At 36.6% G+C, this 20568-nt stretch overlaps 1 protein-coding gene and 1 long non-coding RNA gene across 2 annotated transcripts; one reads left to right on the plus strand and one right to left on the minus strand.

Moving 5' to 3' along the window:
• Window positions 1–4540: 4540 nt before the first annotated feature.
• On the minus strand, window positions 4541–7067 carry LOC119565394. The gene is made up of 2 exons (XR_005224018.2): window positions 6428–7067; window positions 4541–5883 (listed from the first exon to the last, which is right to left on the minus strand). It is a non-coding gene; the product is annotated as an uncharacterized LOC119565394 (long non-coding RNA).
• Window positions 7068–8909: 1842 nt separating this feature from the next.
• On the plus strand, window positions 8910–13001 carry HOXA11 (homeobox A11). Its single transcript, XM_007053654.4, has 2 exons — window positions 8910–9648; window positions 11127–13001. Exons 1-2 carry the CDS (start codon window positions 8967–8969, stop codon window positions 11357–11359), a joined length of 915 nt encoding a protein of 304 aa, XP_007053716.3. The 5' UTR covers window positions 8910–8966; the 3' UTR covers window positions 11360–13001.
• Window positions 13002–20568: the final 7567 nt, after the last annotated feature.

Raw genomic sequence — 20568 nt, forward strand, 5'->3', positions numbered from 1 at the left:
CAATGGGAAATAAAACTTGACAGCAACATATTTCCTAAAAGGTATTAGTTTAACGGCAAAAGTATGTCTTTTTCCTTTCTTAAAAATACTTCCGTTTAAAATTACTGGATTTCTAAGAAATCATTTCGAAAGAAACCAACTGTGGTGCTTAAAACTGTACTTCATAGGGATATAAAATTATGTCAGGCTTCTACGGAAATGACTTTATTTTTTGCATGTCTGAACAAGCGGTAAGTATTTAGACCTCCAAACTATAAATTTAAGTTTACAAAATGTTGCTGTGTCTTAAGTAAAATACACATTTCAGTGTCTGTGTAGGCAGCGTTAGCAATGAAATCAAAACAGTGTTTAGTACCAAAAAAGATATGCTATAAAAAGGCGGTTTGTCGTCATTCGGAACTTTTAAATGAACTTAAAATGATGATTTGAAGAGATGTCCTTACAGATTTTCTTGTGGTTAAAGAATAGAAAAAAGGTGAAGGATAGTCGTTTTCTTTCCCAAATTATACTTGTTCCCAAATAAACTTCGGACCACATTGACTCCTTGCACATGTGGCCAGTTTTGTTCACATTACAATTATTTTCTGACGGGACAGTTCCCCCAAAATGTGGGATTGGCTTGGGTGTTTTAGCCTATTGTTGCTTATTTTCCTGGAAGCCTCCTATTCTCCCTTCCTTGCTAATTGCCCCCTTTGTAGGGATTTGGCTCATTAACTGCAGCTACGAAATGCAAATGTTCATTAACGCTCTGTGAAAAAGCACCAGTGAAAATATGGCGTGCTGAAATGCAATGGTCTTTGCCGCTCCTAGATCTGATTTGTGATTAAAGATCCCCTAAGAGAGCATCTTCCCTTCCCCCCTCTCCTCCTGCAGCGTGAAAGAAAGCACCCTCCTCTACGTAGTAAAGGTCAAGTCCTACAACGCACAATCCACGGTCATTACTGTACTGTGACCCACGGTGTATTGGGGAGGGAACGTCAGGGTGTCCAGTGATCAAAAACTCTTGGACTTTTCCTCTAGGGCGATGGGATTATACTGCAGTTAGCCTATTGCAATTACCTTGTTGTATTAGAATTTCAGTTGGAAATTTTACCAGGATTGAGAAAAGAAATATTTAGAATGTTACACTGGTGCATTTTCCAAGTAGGCTAAGCTGAAGTCTGAGAAAGCTCATGCACCTTAGCGGCTCCGTTTCTTTGCCTGCCTGAGTGCGATTAAAAACCTTTCGAGTTCCAGAAGAAATACTTTTGTGGACCAGGTGTACTGTATGTATAGGAAAATCACTACTGAGTGGGCGTCTGGAGATCTATCAATCGAGGCGCGGGATCCTAGCTATTAGTCTCCGGTTTTTGAAGGTTGCACAGGGGAAGAAGATCTCGGACGCTGGGGTAAGATTTAAATGCTATTCCTCGATCTTGCTCATTGGTTTCCCTCTCCCTGCTGCTGATGTTGAATTCAAAACAGTGTGGGACCGGTGATTTGTACAGCAATGTCATTTGGAGGGCCTCTGCGGCGGTTTTTCAGCCTTCTGCCCAATCCTCCTCCTCTTCCCTCTACTTAACCCTCTAATTTATCTCTCTCCCAAGATATACACAGAAGTACAGATTTTGCTTCAGAAGTTTGGGGGAATGAGAGTGCCGCTAATGGTGACGATCAAGCCACTGATAAAAGTATTAATTCTGATGGTCGCTTGGGGGCAAGGCTCCAACTTGCCCAAAGATGCTACGGAGCACCACATATGTGGAAACAACAAAAGGATTTTAGCATTAGAGAAAGATGGAAGGTGCTGGGAGTGTCAAACCCAAGATTAGAGGGTGCATGTAGTGACTGTGCTGAATAATTGGATTTGCATTTGTCTGTTTCTCTAAGAGTTTGCTCAAATTTAATTGAAAAAGAATCGGTTGAGTTTCTTTCCGAGTATTTTTTTTTCATTGTTTGCCTCTTTTTGTTATTATTTAATCTTGCAAGAGAATTAAGGAGAGGGGAAAAACCCTACAAGAATAAAGCCATCCGTTGGCGAATTTCCTTAATACTTCCTTAGGATGGTTATTTAACCTGCCTGGTTTTGGCTATATGTGGAATGTCCGAAAACAAATTTCCACCGGATTTTGTAACTGACCAATTTAAGTGAATCCGAAGTTAATTTTAATCACCTTGATTCAAACTCCCCAAGCATACTTTGATTTGTTTAGTATATCAGAAATTCGCCGCTGTGCCCAGCCTAGGTTAAAAATAATCGGAAAGCACAGTGGTTTAGGCCAGTCTGTTCTTAACCTTCGGGATGCCGCTGGGTAGACGTAAAAATGAATAGGTCTTAATACAAAGAAGGCTTGGATTGCTTTCAGCCGTAGCTAATGGTTGGCATATGTCTAAATATAAACAGCTTTAACAATCTCAGCCCTGCTTGTTTTGTTAGAATTTGAAAAGTTTACATACGTGCATGGTATAAAATGTATTGTTGTATTGCTAAATAGTTTCATTTATATCTATACTGATGTTTGAACCATTGCTAAACAAGTGCCAGGAAAGGGAAATTGACAATACGATGGACATGATGAACCCGGAATATTCAAGACAAATCAGATTAGGATTTTTGGGGAAACTATTTGTATAAGCACCCTTGTATTTTATTTGCATAGCTAAAATTCACAAAAGGAAGAAGACCTTACAGAACAATATAAAACATGTGTGGTAAAGCTATTGCATTTTACAATCCACAACTTCTTTTAAACTTGTGTTTTACAAATATAAGATTGTAAAAGTTACATAAGTACAGGTAACTTTTATTATAATACAGTTCTTAGCGCCCATCAAAATATGTTAATGTTCGAAGTCGTTGGTTTGACAGGCTCAGTATAATGATACTTCCTGTACCCGCCCCCTGAAACAATCCTTGATGAAGAAATGTCTTTAGGTCGGTATGTTTCATGATTCTTGAGTAGGGCTTTCCTATACAGAATGGCATAGTAGAATCAGATATTTTTTCTTGGTGAGTGGACAAAATATTGTTTAAAAACCCTGTATTTATCGCTGTTAAAATTCAGCTTAAATTAGACAAAACACTGAGTATTATAAAATCAGATTTAGCTGAGAATTCAAGGGACTGACTTTTTTTTAGGATGCACAGCAAACTGCGGATCTCCGCCCCCAAGAATAACCAAAATAAAAAGAGTTTGTCTCCCCATAGCGACATTTTATTACCTATAACTTTAAAATCTTAATACTAAGAGCATACTGTATATACCACAAGAACTGAACTTCGTTGTTGTAACCCTGAATTCCAATATAACAATATAACCTTCTATAGGAGGCAATACAATCATATTTTTCTCCCAGCATGTATTTCATTGATTAACATACCTAAGGTCAAGTTCAAGGCATCACCTGTAGCAATACTTCTAAATATATGTGGGCACTGGAATGTTCTGGCAGGGTTGTTTCTGTTGTTTAAATAAACAGCATTGCAGTTCCCAGACGGCGCATCAATTTTGTGAGCAAATATGGTTGGGGGTCAAACCTCTGTGGACTTTGCATCAGGAGATCACGAGTCTGTATATTTTATGTAAGGACAGAGGTATAGTCTTATTGTTTTATAACTCGGGTTTTTTTTAAATAAATCTTGGAGATAGTCACTAAACCACTATGATTAATTCCACATAAAATAAATCTGCCTGAAAGGTGATTGGAACCTGTTTACTACAGGTGAGGTTAATTATCCTAGTCATCTGTGGATATGAATATGGGTGGAACTCAGTTAAAAGTGTCTGACTTTCTATATCAAAGGATAACAAGCGAAGAATTTTGCTTTCGTAGACACTTTAGAGTAACTGGTTTAGACACCCATTCCCTGCACTCCACATTTATCAGAAGTCTCTTGCACCTGTATGTGGATACACGGAAATAAGTTAGTTACTGTATGTTTTCATGTATTGGAAAAATACAGCTGCACAATCAAGTAGAGAAGGGAAGATATTTATGGTACCATCGACAGTTAAACAATTTCAGAAACACCTAGATGTCCAGGATAACAACTCTTTATGCCCACCTTATTTCTGACCCTGCCTCGATTCTCTTACAGACGGTACACAAAAATACCATGACACTGTAGGCAAATATATACTTTGGGTCTCAACGCTTTCCAGAAAAATACGTTTTCAGAAACAGAATATTGAGAGAAAGACGCAGCCCTTAAAAGGGTGCTTGTGGTATGTTATAAAGAATATCTAATATTTTGGTTAAAAAGAACAGGAAAATAACATTTGAAATTGATTATTCTATTTAGTAGAATAAATTCCTTGTTAAAAGAGAAACACCTCTGTGTTTATATTTGTTACAATTATCGGAATGTTGCCTTACTTTCAGTAACAGCTATTCGATATCGAGCATCTAAGTGAATTTGAGACAGTCTTGATAAATGCTAAAACCGTGTAGCTTTATGCATATCTTCATAAGTCTTATTTAAGTACTAAAAGAGACCAAGAGAAAGGAAAATCATTTTTCCAAACACTGTAACTTTAACATGCAACATTTTCAAAGCTAATACAATCATGTACAATCTTCAACCTGGTAAGTAAAATTGTTTTAAAAAGCTTATTCGTCAGAATTAATATAATGCCGTTAAATATACCAAGACTACAGTTGAACTGTGACTCAGTTTTGTATTTACATTTGCTTTCTCTTTATATATAAATTTGCACCTCCATAGTATGACTACGATTACGTAGCGCCTGGTTTTGAACAATAAACAGACTATTCCATATCATAATCTTGGAAATGCATCTTGCTCTTTTGATAAATCCCTACTAGCTGTAATAGCAGAGGTATTAGTGTTTGAAATCCATTATCAAAATATTGTTATAATTATTTGTTCTTAAAATGTTAAAGACGTGTTTAGGTGACAAACTATATTTTGGTTATTACTGTATAGCTCAGTAGTACAGTGGTCAAAAAGGAAAAGAGAAAAACAGCTGAGTAGAGAACTAGTAAGTCTTAAATAATGTTTAACCCAAACAATCGGCAGGAAATTTAAATAATTACTTTTAAGACAAATGTTTCGAAGTGTTGCGACCTTATAGACATTTTTCATTAGAAAGAAAGAAGTTATGATGTTTTCGTTGGCCAAAATATGTTGCATATTTCCTAATATTGTCCTACTATAGTAACTGCATGTATATAGAAAGTAAAGCATACAATAGCTATATGCTATAATAATTAATTAGTGCACAATTTTGGAGATATCAAAATTATATCAAAAAGCATAATTATTGAAAATATGCTAATTTTCAAAAATCAATAAAAATGTAATATTTTAGTTAACTCGTTTTACACATAAAATCCACTTAGTATACACTTCTACTGTGAAACACAGGTATTCACCCTAATGTTTAATATAAATTATAGTGCTATTTGTTTTTATGAAAAACCCACAAATAAACAGAAAGTGGCAACGTTTTGCACATTATAGAACTTGACCTTTTAAAGATCCCCGGTATTGTTTTTAAAAGTTCCTTCTGCACACCAGATATATACAAACTCTGGACGTGACATCCTAGCTTTGTTTATATCGCTCCAAAGTATGGATTAATTTTTCTTCGCTTTATATAGGTAGACACGACCCAATCTGCCCATAAAGTCTATTTACCTACTAGCGATATCTGCGTCCATTGTAAAATGTATCTAGAATGTAATGCAGCGCAGTTGCAAAGCACATAACATGATTATACACGTTGCCCTTTCTCAGCCAGACGAAATAGTTGTAAAGGAGGAATGAATGGATTTTGCTTCTCAAAATGAAATGCCTTCTTTTGTTTTTGCTGTTCTCACCGAGGTTAGCAGGGGCAATGCACGGTGTTATTTGCTTTCTAAACGCAGAAGTCCCAATGACTGTATTAAAAGAGCAATTCAAAATTAGACAAAATAATAAACACTATAATTGTGTTTAAAACAGCAACATAACAGTTTTACTGCAATTACCTAGACATTCCGGGGCTTTAAGCGTACATTATGTCTGTTTCACTTAGCAGCAAATAAAGCAGAGAATTAACTCCGCCTTGGGTCTCTGCTTATTCTTACATTATCTGCACCTTTAAATCTTTTCAATAATAGTTTCTAATTGTTCTACAGATATAATCATTTGTCAGGATGCATTTTGTTTTCTCTTGTGTGAAAGCATGTTCTAACAAAGTACCCTACTTCTCTGGGAAAATACATAGCAAACCATCAAAACTAAGCAAGTATATTCTGCATAGGCTGTGCAGTGTCTTTTAATATAATGTTAGCTGGACTTGCATTATTAATTGCGTTCTTGCCTTCAACCCATGATTTCCCTTTGTCTCAGATAGGCATACATGAAAACAGCAAGTCAGAGTCTTTAACGGCACGACAGAAATTGAATGTAAGTAGGAGCAGGAAATAGGCACATACAAACCTTTTTTCAGAACTGCAGCCCGTTCTCTCCCCAACGTTTGTGATTTATTTAATTAAGAGGGGACTGCAGCGATTCCAAGTAGGTGGTGTCTCCCGATTAACCGTTGGTCCGTTCTGTCATGTCTGTTCTGACACAAGCTGAAGTTGACTGCCAAAAGTGCTATAAAACCGCAGGTCAGTCTAGAACTGTTTTCGGTTCTCCTAGACGCGCCGTGTTCAATTATAGCCTTAAAAGCCCTAATACAAGTGCAAGAATTTGTTTGCCATCAAACAGAGGCGGGGCGAACCTCTGCAATGGTGGCGCCTTTGTTATCTCAAAGTCACTGAAATCCTTTATACATTCCTTTTGTCTGGGAAAGGGGGAAATAGATTTTAATATCAAGAATTGAAAGGGAGGGAGAAGGGAGATGAACAGTGCTCAGAGAGCAAAATAGCCTCTTTTTTTTTTTTTTTTTTTTGGAAAAAGGCTAAAGGGGAAACTAAATAAAGGCAAAAGTGTAGAATTAAGAAAGAAGTCTAAGCATGGATGCTGCAGAGTATTTCTGCGGCTTAAAAACATTTTTACAATCCCCAAACGACAATGGAGTCTTCAGGTAGCACTTTGATGACATGCATATCTCTTACTTCCATCCACTTTCTGGCAAATATGTCAAGTTTGAAGATTAATTAATAATTTCAAGTTCAGCTCACAAACACTGAGGGAGCATAAAAGTTCTTGCAGCACACCAAAATAAAGAGTTCATTAAAGGGATATGTCCAGAGCATTTGATTTGTGATTCGTAACCCTTGTAAAATAAAAAAGGCATATAAACATTAACGCTAATAAATTAGTTTACTCCACTACAAAGTAATTACTTGATAATGTTGATATTTACAGCTTGAATTCAAATGTAATAGTTAACTATAATTTAGCGAAAATACATAATGAGAATATTTAGTCAGTGCACAACATAAGATTTGTTATTAAGTCAGTTACGATAAGCTAAGCAATAAATAAACAAATCAATGTTGACATTTAAATACCGAAGATCTCCAAAATTTGCAATAGAACTTTCCCCTGATATATATAAATATTTCCACTACATTGTGGACCTAGAAAAATTCAAAATGTTGTTGTCTTATTATTTTTAGATTTCCTTCCATTGCTCACCCAGGTCCACAGGAACAGAGATGGTGAAATATTTCCAATTTCTTAATTACGCCAACTTCACAGTAGTTGTTTGTGGCCTTAGTGTAATTCTGTTTTGCTGTTTTGATTAAAATGAGCCAGAACCTAAACATTTCTTTTCCTTCTGATATCGATCAGCAGAATAGAAAAAATGTTCCCCCCGCCCCCCAACAGTGTAAGGTTGTTCATGCCTCAAAAGGTGCTGGCTTATTTCTCTGTTTTCTTTGGCAAATATCATTCGATGGGATGTGCATTTTTGTTGGCAGATAAATACCTTTTAGTCTTTGCCCTGTACAGACCGCTTTCCACATCAGCCCTTTCATGTAACAATAGTAAAAGCTTCTCTACGTTTTTAAAATAGATCTATCTGGATCTCAACCTCCAGCGATGGTCTGAAGAAAAAAGAAAAGTATCTGAGTACTGAATGTTTGTTTCTAGGGGTTAATAGGATATAAAATATTTTTAACTAGGCTTCTGGCAATTAAACATAGAATATTTGTGAAATCGGGATAGCCATTGGTTTCCCAGGTATTTAGCAGCACTGTTTAGGCAAACAGATCAGCCTTCTCTACCCAGTGGTCTGGAATTTAAAGGACTTCCTAACACTGAAATAAAGAAAGCAACGCTTTGGAGAAAAGGCAAAAAGGGAACCTGCATGATGGGAAAAAAATGTTATTAAATATCTCGAGCAAAACTTGGGTGAAACCGGACAGGGTATTTGAGGTTAATATGTTAAAAAGGGAAGGAAGACACTGAGCGCTTCGGAAGTGGACATGAATGCGAGCATGTAATCTATTCACCATGAAAATCAGTACAGACTTGACCCTGGCACATTCTTCCAAGCAAAAGCCTGCAGGGCGACTATCTTCTGCACAAACCAAAAAAATATCGACCAATTGCTTTGGAAACATTCAATGCTAGAAATCAAATAGCAAGAAAAAATCAGTTAATTTCTTTTGAACTTCTTTTTGCAAATATACAAATTAAAAAGGTCTCACCTAACATGTGGGAATTGCTAATTCTTTCTACTCCACAGCGACCTGGTGCAATTGGTCAAACTAATAAGTAGGAAAAAGTGTCATGCGTCTTTTTGTCCTCTAAGGGTACACAAAGCAAACATGAGTTATATTTTAGATTACGTGCTTTTGGTGAGAATACCAAAGTGACGATCTGTTGCTTCCCTTGAGATGGCTACAAAGAAAAAAGGGCCCATACTTGCAGCTTGTCAATTTCAACATTTGGTCACATGACCAGCACCTCCCTGCTAAGGATGGGGATAGATTTCCACGTCAGCTTACGTCTCCAAATTTCTTACTTCACGGATCTGCTTCAAAGAGGCAGCTGCATTAGAGAATCATGTTAAGCTCAGCTAATGCGGAGAACCCGAGGTAGCCTAATGATGGATTTTGATGAGCGTGTTCCTTGTTCCTCTAACATGTATTTGCCAAGTTGTACTTACTACGTCTCGGGTCCTGATTTCTCCAGCCTCCCTTCTTTTTTGCCCCAGACCCCGTCTTCTCGCCCTATGACATACTCCTACTCTTCCAACCTACCCCAGGTCCAACCTGTGAGAGAAGTTACCTTCAGGGAGTATGCCATTGACCCCTCCAGTAAATGGCACCCCAGGAACAATCTGCCCCACTGCTACTCAGCAGAGGAGATCATGCACAGAGACTGCCTGCCTGCCACCAACACGGCTAGCATGGGCGAGATGTTCGGCAAAAACACAGCAAACGTCTACCACCCCACCACCAACGTCTCTTCCAATTTCTATAGCACGGTGGGGAGGAACGGGGTCCTGCCCCAGGCTTTCGATCAGTTTTTCGAGACGGCGTATGGCACCACGGAAAACCTGTCCTCAGCGGACTATTCGGGAGACAAGAATGGCGAGAAAATGCCTCCGACAGCTCCTGCAACTTCAAGTTCGGCAGGCGGCTGCGGCAGAGAGGCGGCAGCGGCAGCGGCGGAGGAGAAGGAGAGGCGGAGGAGGACAGAGAGCAGCAGCAGCCCGGAGTCATCTTCCGGCAACAATGAGGAGAAATCCAGCAGCTCCAGTACGTATAAAGGCAGCGCCCAAGCGCTTTATGAATGGGAGTTTGAAATCTAGCGCACCACCGCTGTTAAATTTTTATATGCTGTTTTATAAGCATATAAGGTTTATGAAGGGCCTTTAGATTTCCCCCAACAAAACTTTGTTATAAAAGGCAAGATCACGTGTTTAGTGCTGAAATTGGCCGTGAAATACCCACCGGCCAATGGATGCCTTAAAAAAAGCGTTCTCCTTCCCTTTTTTTTTTTTTTTAATAATAATAAAAAAGGGGCTCTGTGGTCAACTCTTGAAAATATAATAACGTACGTTTGTGCCTGTAAAGTCACCAAAAAAGGATCCTGACTCCTTTGATATCAAGGTAATCCAGTGATTTTATAAAAGCCATGTGTTGCACCAGAAGTCTAGTTAGGGGCTGAATTCAAAGCCATCACCATGTTAACGATTGCACTAGCATAGTGTTTAGCAGATAAAGTAGCCGCCTGAACTGTAGCAATATATTAAAAGAAACAAATTAACCTAAAGCTGGCCTTTTTGTCTAAAGGAAGCCATTTTACTTAGGCATTATGGCAATTACGTGTTGCCTTCTGTCCAACAGTCTGTTACTTACAATTGTTATTCAATCTGTCAAAGTCTGATTTTTATATGTGTTTTTTAAAAGGCAAAGCAAGTAAACAACTTTGAAAAATACCTCTACAGTGGCCTGTACCAAAAAAGGAAGGGTTTTTTTTTTAAAAAAAGGGATAAGACCAATATTTAATTTAAAGAGCTTTTGAACCTTGAAAACCTTCCAAACAGAACTACTCTGCGCACTGCGCTTTAAGCCTATTGCGGCACACTGAGAGAAGACTTTGCCCTTCTAGCGGCATACCTGCATTTTAAAAAACAGCGGAGTCAGTCAGAATGCAATGGTTTAATAGCAGCCTTAGTCGCAGTGCCATTTCCACTGATTAAAAAAGGAGGGGAAACACATTCATGGAAATGTAAAGCCAGTATCTGTAGACAGAATAAAAAATCAATTGTAATGGTCTGGAGAAAGACTGGGGTTGAAAATGTGTTTACTAAAATGTGTTTACTAACGTAATGTCAGCTGAAGTGAACCCGGTGATTAACACAGAAATGTCTGTGTGCAGCTGTTTGTTTAGTCTGTCACTGCACAGTACCAAGCATCGCATATAGCCTTTGAAAAGTGCGGGCTCAAACAGTAAGGCAAGGTACTCTCATACTTGTTCTGTATTATGCCTGTCCACGTTGCCGAAGTGACCCGTTGTTTGCCATCATTGCTTTTTCACATGAAGAAGTGTGTGCTCTGCATATTCTTTACCCTTTCCCCACAAAAAGGTCGGTAAGGTAAAGAGCTAGCCTGTAGAATAGGACCTAACCGTTATACCCATGGAGTAGGCAAAACACTTTACATAGTTGCCCCTTGACCGAGCTTTTTCCAGTACCAAGTTTCAAACAGTTCTGCCTTTTTTCATTCCACAGGTGGACAACGTACCCGTAAAAAGAGATGCCCATACACCAAATATCAGATTAGAGAATTAGAAAGAGAATTCTTCTTCAGTGTCTATATAAACAAAGAGAAACGCCTCCAGCTTTCCCGAATGCTCAATTTGACCGACCGTCAAGTAAAAATATGGTTTCAAAACAGAAGAATGAAAGAAAAAAAAATTAACAGGGACCGATTACAATATTACTCAGCTAATCCACTACTTTAAAACTCATAGCGTTTTTCAAAATGAGATTAAATTCAAATTTCGCCCTTGACAAGGTCAAGCCGCAGGGTTACATTTAAGAAGGAGGTGTGTAACTGAAGGGACTATGAGAACTATGATTTTACATAAATGTAAATCAACTCTGGACTTTTAATTTTTTAATTTTTGATATTTACGTATCAACTGGAATCGATTTGATGTTGACACACATGGCTTCTAGCGCCAACAGGCCAGCCACAATCTTTGCTCTGAGTGCAAAATTCATACCTCTTACCTTTATAGACAGTTCCGTTCGTTCTGTTATGGTTTCAGTAATTAAAAGTGGGAACTGAACCTTTGCCTATTCACTGTTTAACTATTGTTTATCTTGTTCCTTTGTTTTACTGTGGAATGTGTGTGTGGAAATTACATGTCGAGTTTACGTGCTGAGGACCACTGCAAAATAAAGCTTCGCAAAATATTTTTTTTCCTTCGGAAGAGAATTTCTATCTTAGAGCAGTGCTCCATTACTAATTGATTTAAATAAAAATAAATACATATTCCTTTACAAGGCCAATCAAGAAGGTTATAGTACAGACGAAGTGATGGAGATAATCGTGTTTTATTGGGTTCGGGGGGGAATGATATGAAAGACTTGATTATTTACTTTAAAAATATGTCAGGCATAAATTTGCCATATATCGTAAAGAAACAATCACTGAAAATAAAATGTTTAGCAGTTGTCATATTAGCTCTCGATTTATTTATAATAACTGTCTATACCTTGCCATCCTTTAGAAACTAATCATGATGTCCATATTTAAACGTTAAAAAATGGCAAAATGAATTCCAAAGTTTTAAAAGACAAAAATAAATAGAAAACTAAGATTCTGGCTTCTGGCGCACAAACTTTCTTCAGGAAATACCTGTGGAGAACGAGAGTATGGTAAATACCACACAACACTTAAATGTAACTTGGATTTGTACAATACACTAACATTGAATCACCAAAATAATTTAATCTTCTGTTTCTTTAGAAGGTTGCTTGTAAGGAATTTATTCAGAAGCCGAACAATGTAAATATGGTAATTTTGTTTTCATGTGTTGTTGTCTACTTTAAATGTCATGAGCTCTGCTTCGTCCCTCAGGCGACATATACAAAGAATCGATAGTTGTTTGGAGTTATTTTAAACATATACATATATATATATATATATAAATATATATATTGTCCTGCAGGAACCAAAGCGAGAAAAATGCAATTAAAAATATTTAAAATTCTATATCAGTTTACAAAGGATACGATAATCTATCGTGAAGGTAATTTGCTGTTGAGAGTACGTGAATGTATATTTCATACAGGAACAGTGTTTTACAAGACTTGTAAATAAAAAAAAACATTACCTATTTTGTTTTAATACATTTTTTACATATTTTTTTCCTTTGGGATGAGAGGGTGCCTTTTTTTTCTCTACATGAGCAACTAATTGGTGATAATTATTTTTGAACAATCAACTTACCAAATGGATGTAATTTCTTTTTACACAGTTCACAAAATGCAATACCTTTGTATTACATCACTGTTTTCAATATCTATCATCTATATGTATATACAGTTTTCTTTTAATATGCGAAAGTATTTGGTTGCATGTATACAATGGAACAACGCACAAGGAAATAAAAAAATGGAAATTTATATTTTTATTCTGGTGCTACATTACTGTGTATTGTTTTAGCTAATCTAAATTTTACAATCAAAATCGACTGTGCAAGTTACATGCCTATTTTTTCTAATCCTTCACAATCAGCCAAAGCACAATGTTCACACTGGTGAATAAACTTGCAGACCGAGGCTCATTTAAATCTAAATTTCAATGGATTTTAAAAAAGGAAAAAATAATGCGTTTAGTAATTCACTGTAATTATCACTCCTTTGTTCTCAGCTGTAAAATACACACAAGACGATAACTTGCTATGTTCTAGGACTTAAAAATCTATTGTTTATTTCAGACTACACATGTCTGGAAAAACCATTTAAAATTATTTTTAGTATCAGTAATGTTCGGGAATATTTTATCACCATAACCCTAAAGCGAAGTTTAAAATGAGCTGACATGTGTGCGTAAAGGAGTGAGAGCCCTAAGAACACTGTGTTCTTGGAAAAGCCTTCCATGTGTGAGAGTGGTGGAACTGGGCTGTACGAAATTGTCCTTGATCTCGAAGGGGGGAAAAACAAAAGTTGGGAAAACAATGTCTAGATGAGACTATGGTATGGAGAATGGCATTTTAATCTCTAATTCTTGTCCTAATCTTAATCAGGAAAAGAAAGTACATACTGTTTTTGAATTGTTTACTGGCTTTGAACTTCTGTATTGCTTTGGACATCACCCATAACCTTGAGGTGAAGGGCTAAATGGCTCTGGACCTCTGGTTGACAACCCCCACCCAGTCAGACAACGTCTCGTCAAAGGATTTTCTTTTTAAAAGGAGGAAAGGGGCAGTTTGCTTGCTTGTTTGTTTGTTTGTCTAGAATGCTACAATAGTATGAAAGTTTTAAAACAGATGGACGGATAGATACAACCGGAGAGAGAGAAAGAGAGAGAGAGAAATAGATGAATGGCAATGAGTGTTTAGCAAGAACCTTCCTTTCCTAGTTAAAAATTAACTGATATTCATGGCTACTCCTGTAGGCAGTTGAGTCATGGCGTTTCTCTGGTTGGGATTTGATTTCCTAACCCAATAAAAACACATCCTCTGTGTTGCTGTGACAATGTGATTATAAAAAGTGTCCATGACTTGTTTATTTGCATATATGGAATGCCCTGCTATAAACTAAGGAGAGGTTCTACAGCAATTTCTTAGATATAGAAATTAGATCTGAATAACACTTGTCTGGACACCTTCTCTAGCATCCTTTTATTGGAATAGTGAGTCTGAATTAGTTAGTCAGTCACTGTTCCTCAGGTGCTCGATTGCCACAAGATGGCGTGCTTCAGATCAATGTCAAAGCCGCAGCGGGAGAAGAGAACCCCTGGAAAAAAAATCTTGGCCTTTGTTCACTTTACATTCTAGCAGCAGCACGTTAAATTATTGCACTTTCTATGCTACGGTTGGCAAAAGTAGCTTCGGTGGATTGCTTACTTGACGCATGAAGTTAAACATTTCGCAAGGCATTCCTGAAAAATTTAATCTCGATTGACTTTGGTTTAGAAAAAGCATGAAGGTAAGTGCTTAGATCTGCCCTATGTACAGAAATTAAAATGGAATGGGCTGTTATCAAACTAGTTCTTGAAAAGTTTGCATGAGCTTTATTTGTTTTGTTTCCGTTAAGCATTTTGGAGGAGAACTATAGGGAGGAAAACTATTCCAAAAAATTGGTGGTTAAACTTAATACATGAAAGAATATTTAAGAGACTTTCTAAGTTTTAGTTGACTATTTTTTTTACTTAATAAAGTTTTGGCTAACAGTATGGAAAAATCCACTTTATGGGGAAAAATTTTCAGAAGAATCCTGTAGATTTCTTCTAATTATACAAATAGTTGCACTGGAAATATGATGAAACTTGACATTTATGTGTAGAACGCTAAGGGTCTTCAGTCAAATAGAGCTATGATAACATACACTGAAAATGACAGGTAATTTTGATGTTCTTATTGGACTTGAACCGTAGTTTGCTTATTGGTCAAAATTTTAATGGAATGGCTAGGACAATGTTTAAAAACGTCACTATTCTGAGGCAAACTTTACTCTTTTCTTAGTTGCAGCTGGCAATAGATGTTGGTAAACGTATAATTAAAGTCACTTGCACAAGGAATAAAATATTTGCGTATTAAGTCAGTGTTTGAATAAGACTAACTTTAAAATATTCACCATCTAGCTATCGCAGATAGAACACTGTTGCAGAGGGATATAAGTCAAACATCCCCATTTTCTAAGGCATGAGTTGGGATGTAGTCTCTAAAGTATCTTCTACGTGTAATTTAGCAGCTACTTCTGGTTATTTCTCCTGTTTCTACAGTTCCACGCGTCTTTAGTAAGTCTGTATTTGAAAAATGTGTGGCTCTATGTGAATTCACTAGTTTAGCCACACATTTCAATACACATGGCACCACAGTCTGAGTACTTTGCTTTTAAATATCAGATTCAAACACAGTTAACTTACACTTTGCTTTCTGATACTGTAATACTATGCAACCGAAAAAAGAGACTAATGAACCTGGTCTGCAATATTACACGAAAAGATCATTTAAAAAGTAGTTAGAGAAATGTTGAGTGAATTGTTAAAAACCCACATGCCATCATTATAGAGTGTATTTTAGATCACTATCAGAATCTATGTATTAATTAAGCAAATATATTACATTAAAAGTACAAGAATTTTGATCTTTTTTTTACTTCCACGGATAGGCGTCAATGCTTAAAAAGGCACCTCAAAATAAAGCAGGACGAATACCGAAAGCCCTTTTAGTAAATTCTATTTTACACCACTCAGATTAGGCTCAGCATATTTGATAAAATATTTTCCTTGTTGTTCCCTTCCCCCATTCAGTACTCAAATGAATAAATCAAAGAGACCCCAGCAGTAGTTAAAGCGCCCTCTGGTTACAAATTGTTTACTGATGGTCTTGGTCATAGGACAATATTTAAAAAAAAACAAGCTTGCTTCTTACAATAACTGTTTATTATTTCACATGGTTTGGGATAGCGTGTTTTGGAGGAAAGAGTCTAAAAGAAGCTCAGTATTTACTTTGCGTTAATTCATCATGGACACAATTCTACTTCTCGTGCTAGTGATACCACTTCCTATACTAAGGCGAGGTTTTTCATAATGTTTTGTCACACCCTTTTCATCTAATGGTCTAAAATTGCAATTTGAGGCCAATGTCTACCTAGCCATCTAGCTAGCTAGCTCTCAAGCTGCCTCCACCTCGAAAAGGGATATTTATACTTTACATCAAAACTGTATTTAAAGATAAGGTAGTCACAAAAAAAGACAGTAGCTATATAACTTGAAATGTTTAATATTACTGTCTGTCCTAAATCTACACTAAAATCAGATCTCTACTTCTGTACCCTATTAAGGGCTACATAGACGTTAGAAAGCACTAGAAGGCAGCGTTCTCACTGGGGTCAGTGAATAGGTAAATCCTTAAAAATGGTTCTGGTGTAATTTTTTATACTGTATAGTAATCATAGGGGTCTAAAATTCGGAAAGGGCTCATCAGAGTTATGTGCAAAATACATTGCTAATCAAAATTAGTAAAATGGCACACAAAATATAAAATATATTCAGATGATAGAAGGCCTTCAGACGGCTGCAATACAAATTAAATTGCAACCTAAATTTCAAAAAGGATAACCTGCAAAAACATCCCAAGGTTCATTTTGTCCCTTACAACGTGAAACAATTTCTAGTAAAGATAAAAATTAGTGAGCTAGTCATTTATCACCTTTCTTGGCATAGACACTGTTTCTAAACCTCCTGATTGAAAGCCGCCTCCTTTGGACCAAATCCAGAAAGAAAAGTAAATCTGGCACACATACACGGTCCTGACAACTGACAGTTCTAATATTAAATAAGTATTCACTGACTGCATTAGTTTTTTGAGATTTATACAATGTAATCTACCTCTATATACTCATATAGGCGGCGTACACACGCCCATGACAAACTTCAGGAAGATTTACATTTTAGCATATTGCAATTTTCCCACGTCAGAAACAAAAGCATATTTTAATTAGCATACAAAATAGCATCAACCGATTAACAGTGTTGTACCTTTTGCTTTGTCTAGGAAATAAGAAAGAGATAAATCATTATTTAGCTTGCTACATTTCAAAATTTCGAACTAGAGTTTGCATGTGGGTGAGGTGTCCTTTTTAATTTATTTCTTTAGTTTTTAATTTTTAGCCTAACAAATAAAAGAGTTTAACGACTCTATTAATACATCCATTACACTTTTCTTAGATCGATAAAGTTTTATTTTGATCTCGTTGTCTGTGTATGCAATTAATTTAGATTCTCCACCAAACAACACTTTTACTTGTTTTGATGCTTATTAAACTGTACTTGCTTATTTGTATTTACCTCCAGATGGTTTTGCTTATATAAACAGAATTAAGAAGAAACTATTTCTCGTCCCTTGGAATACACAATATTATTCAAAATTTCTTTAAAGTCAGGGTTAATCTTCAAGAGACACATTGTTAAGGGTTTAAAATGTAGTAGCTACACACGATGCATGCCAAATTAGTTTAGTTTATCCAAAATTGGCCATTATCTTTTATAGGTAAGAATCAAGTGAACATTATTAGTTTTACTTCACTGGGTTTGATGATGTTAGTTACTATTTGCCTTGGCCTTGTTAGCGATTAAAGAAAGCACAGATAATACACAGCAGAGTTGAGTTCATGATCTAGACTAAGTGCTTTGACCATCAAAGCAACACTGTTCATTACTATAAACAAAACAATAAAGGGAATAGATTTCTGTTTCCTGTTGCAAGTTATTCGTGAATAACTATCCTTTGGGTTAAAGTAATCAGCATTACTAATGCTAAAAAACAATCCCTCTGTGGCAGATCTTTTGCTACAAAGGATAAAAGAAAGAGTTGGGTTAAAACCTGTTTTCTTTCTTTGATTAGTCTGTGTCCTGTATTTCATCTCCCTGATTTCTTTGCTTTAGCTTTTTTAAAAAAGGCAAATCCAATTCTTGTTATAAAATGTGCAATTATTTTATTTAGGCTGACAAGGATTTTACATACTTTTTCTATCATCCTTTTTCACTTTATTCCAAAGCTAATTTTAATTTTAAAAGCTAGCTGGTTATTTAAAAAAAAAACAGTTTTGGAAGGATTTCAAGCGTTACCCTTCTATTAGTATAGTTTATAGATTTGCAATCCATTTCTATTTAATTTGGCAAATACAAAATAAACATGCCGCAATAGCAGACTCCCCCCAGTGTAAATTTTATACCTGATTTGTGAAGAGAAATACATTTGGAACGTGGAACTAAGGGTCACATTTCATTTTATTTAGATCTGTATTTATAACTTTAAGCCTATTGATAATAACCTTCCTGTATACTAGCCAATAAACTGGTTCCTTATATGGTATTAATTTTGTTAGCAGTGATATGGCCCTCACAGGAATCTGATAAGGGTTTGTCTATCACACATTAACACAATGTGGGGTAAGTCGAGTTTGGGAAATACACACAATATTACAGCAGGAAAAGAAAAAAATAGAGGGGTTCCGATAGGCTGCTTGATGTCCCCAGATCACTGCATCAGACCATTACGTCCAGCTTGGCAGTCGTATGTAAGCAACGGTATAATGCTCATTAGATAACATTTGAAAAATAAGCAGCATTTCCATAAAGATTTTATGGGCACTGCAAAGTTGTAACAACCTCTACCAGCTCACAGCTTTTCCAGCTGACAGGGAAAGAACCTTAGGAGGGCCCCTTCAGCTTAATTTGCCCATGGAAACTAACATTTGTGTCCCGCTGTTTTCTGTACGTTTCAAAATAACTTGTCTAGGGGAATGTCAAAATGTGGAAAGGAATTGCCTCGTTGTAGGCAAACACTGAAATATTAAACCACGTGAGGCTCGACAGATCAATAGATCGAGGGGAAATGTACAGAGTACAGTTGACACTGTTATTCTTGTAATATTCTCCTAGATGCTTTGAACGCCAAGGGTATGCGCTGCAGGAGTGTATGGCTGAACGCCTGCCGGTTCTGACTGACACAGTCAAGCGTGGTCAGAAAGGAAGCCAAATGACCACTTTAACTGTTTCCTTGGCATTCTTATTGGTTACGGCTGGCTTTATGGCAGAGCTGGGTGCCAGAAAGAGGCGAGCATTAAGATTTAACGAGCAATATTTATTTTTCAAACGGTTATTGGTACTCATCGGGAAGCCAAGACAACCGATCCTTTGCTTCTAGGATCTGAGAATCAGCTTTGTGTTTTACACAGAAGACCCATATGCTAAGCGGGAATGTGTCACCGAATGCTTTAAAAAATATTTAAAAATCCCACGCAGCCATAGACCTTGCACAAAATACCATAATTTCTCCAAGTCAGTGGTATGATTTTAAAATAGCATAAATGAGAGATGATATAGCTTTAAGTGAACCATCATCCAGCTATTTCATTAGAAAGTCTATCTAACGCTCCGTCTGCATGCCTGTCTGTCTACGCTCTGCCTAGGGGCTCCGCTACAATTACATATTGGCTGTACAGCATTGTCTAATATCCCAGGATTACTTGTCTTAGTATTTTACTGAGGAAATGGACGGTACATTTTCACAGATTCATAGCGAATCATCCACTTGAGAAAATTTAAAACATAATTACCAACATATAAACACATAGGGCGGGTGGTATCATGTGGGAAACCATTTTCATTGTGTAGATTTGGATTCTTTCTGTGACGTCTATCTTTTCATTTGAAATGTAAACCAGATTTAGGGAAAAATCCAAAGTGAACCATAGTATGAGAAGATGCAATCACAATACCAGTTCTGCCCCAATGGCATTAGTTATTAATTGATTCTTCAGTACTCTAGCCAACAACTGTTTATCTCTAGTACATTTCCGATTAGTTTACAGTAATTCACATTGGTGTTGATGTTATTCTGGAAATTGCTAATTTCTTCATAATTTAAGGCTACAGGAGCCAGAATCCTTTATAGCGTCAAATGGCGCAAGATAAATAAGAACAATTTTTAAAAAGTAGACAATCAAATAAAATGTCACAGACTAGCAGTAAAAACAGGGGATTCCTGGCTTTATTAATATCATCACAAACACATGCTGTGCAACGAGGCGAGCACGCCTTACTTCCGGAAAGCCCAACTGTAGGAAAAGAAGTGATAATAAAAGGTTCATTTATATACCGTTTCATGTTAGGTAATAATAAACTTCAGACTGCTCTGCTACTTCATAGCAGTGAATGTGATAATAGAAGAATATAAAGTATGCTAACACTAAAATAAGGTAGGAAATGGTTGTATACTTTTCAGTGTGCAACTGTATCTCCTCATACACGTATACCCTATATCTACCTATAGATATAGGTAGATTTAGGTGTGCGTCTATATGGAAATAGATATTACACATTAATATACATATATATTCTAAATACAGAGGTCGACCTGAGACCAGCTCTCTGCATACGAAACCAAACTGGGAGGGGTTGCTAGTAAGGCTTGGGTTTCCATTGGCT

This window comes from Chelonia mydas, chromosome 2 (assembly GCF_015237465.2).
Source record: "Chelonia mydas isolate rCheMyd1 chromosome 2, rCheMyd1.pri.v2, whole genome shotgun sequence".
In the NCBI taxonomy this organism is placed as follows: Eukaryota; Metazoa; Chordata; order Testudines; family Cheloniidae; genus Chelonia; species Chelonia mydas.

What these genes read in the sequence shown, in the direction of transcription:
- HOXA11 (XM_007053654.4), top strand. Translation starts at nt 8,967, where the DNA reads ATGCGGAGAACCCGAGGTAGCCTAATGATGGATTTTGATGAGCGTGTT. An exon ending in GGAGAAATCCAGCAGCTCCA is followed by an intron (nt 9,649 to 11,126) that starts GTACGTATAAAG and finishes TTCATTCCACAG; the next exon opens with GTGGACAACGTACCCGTAAA.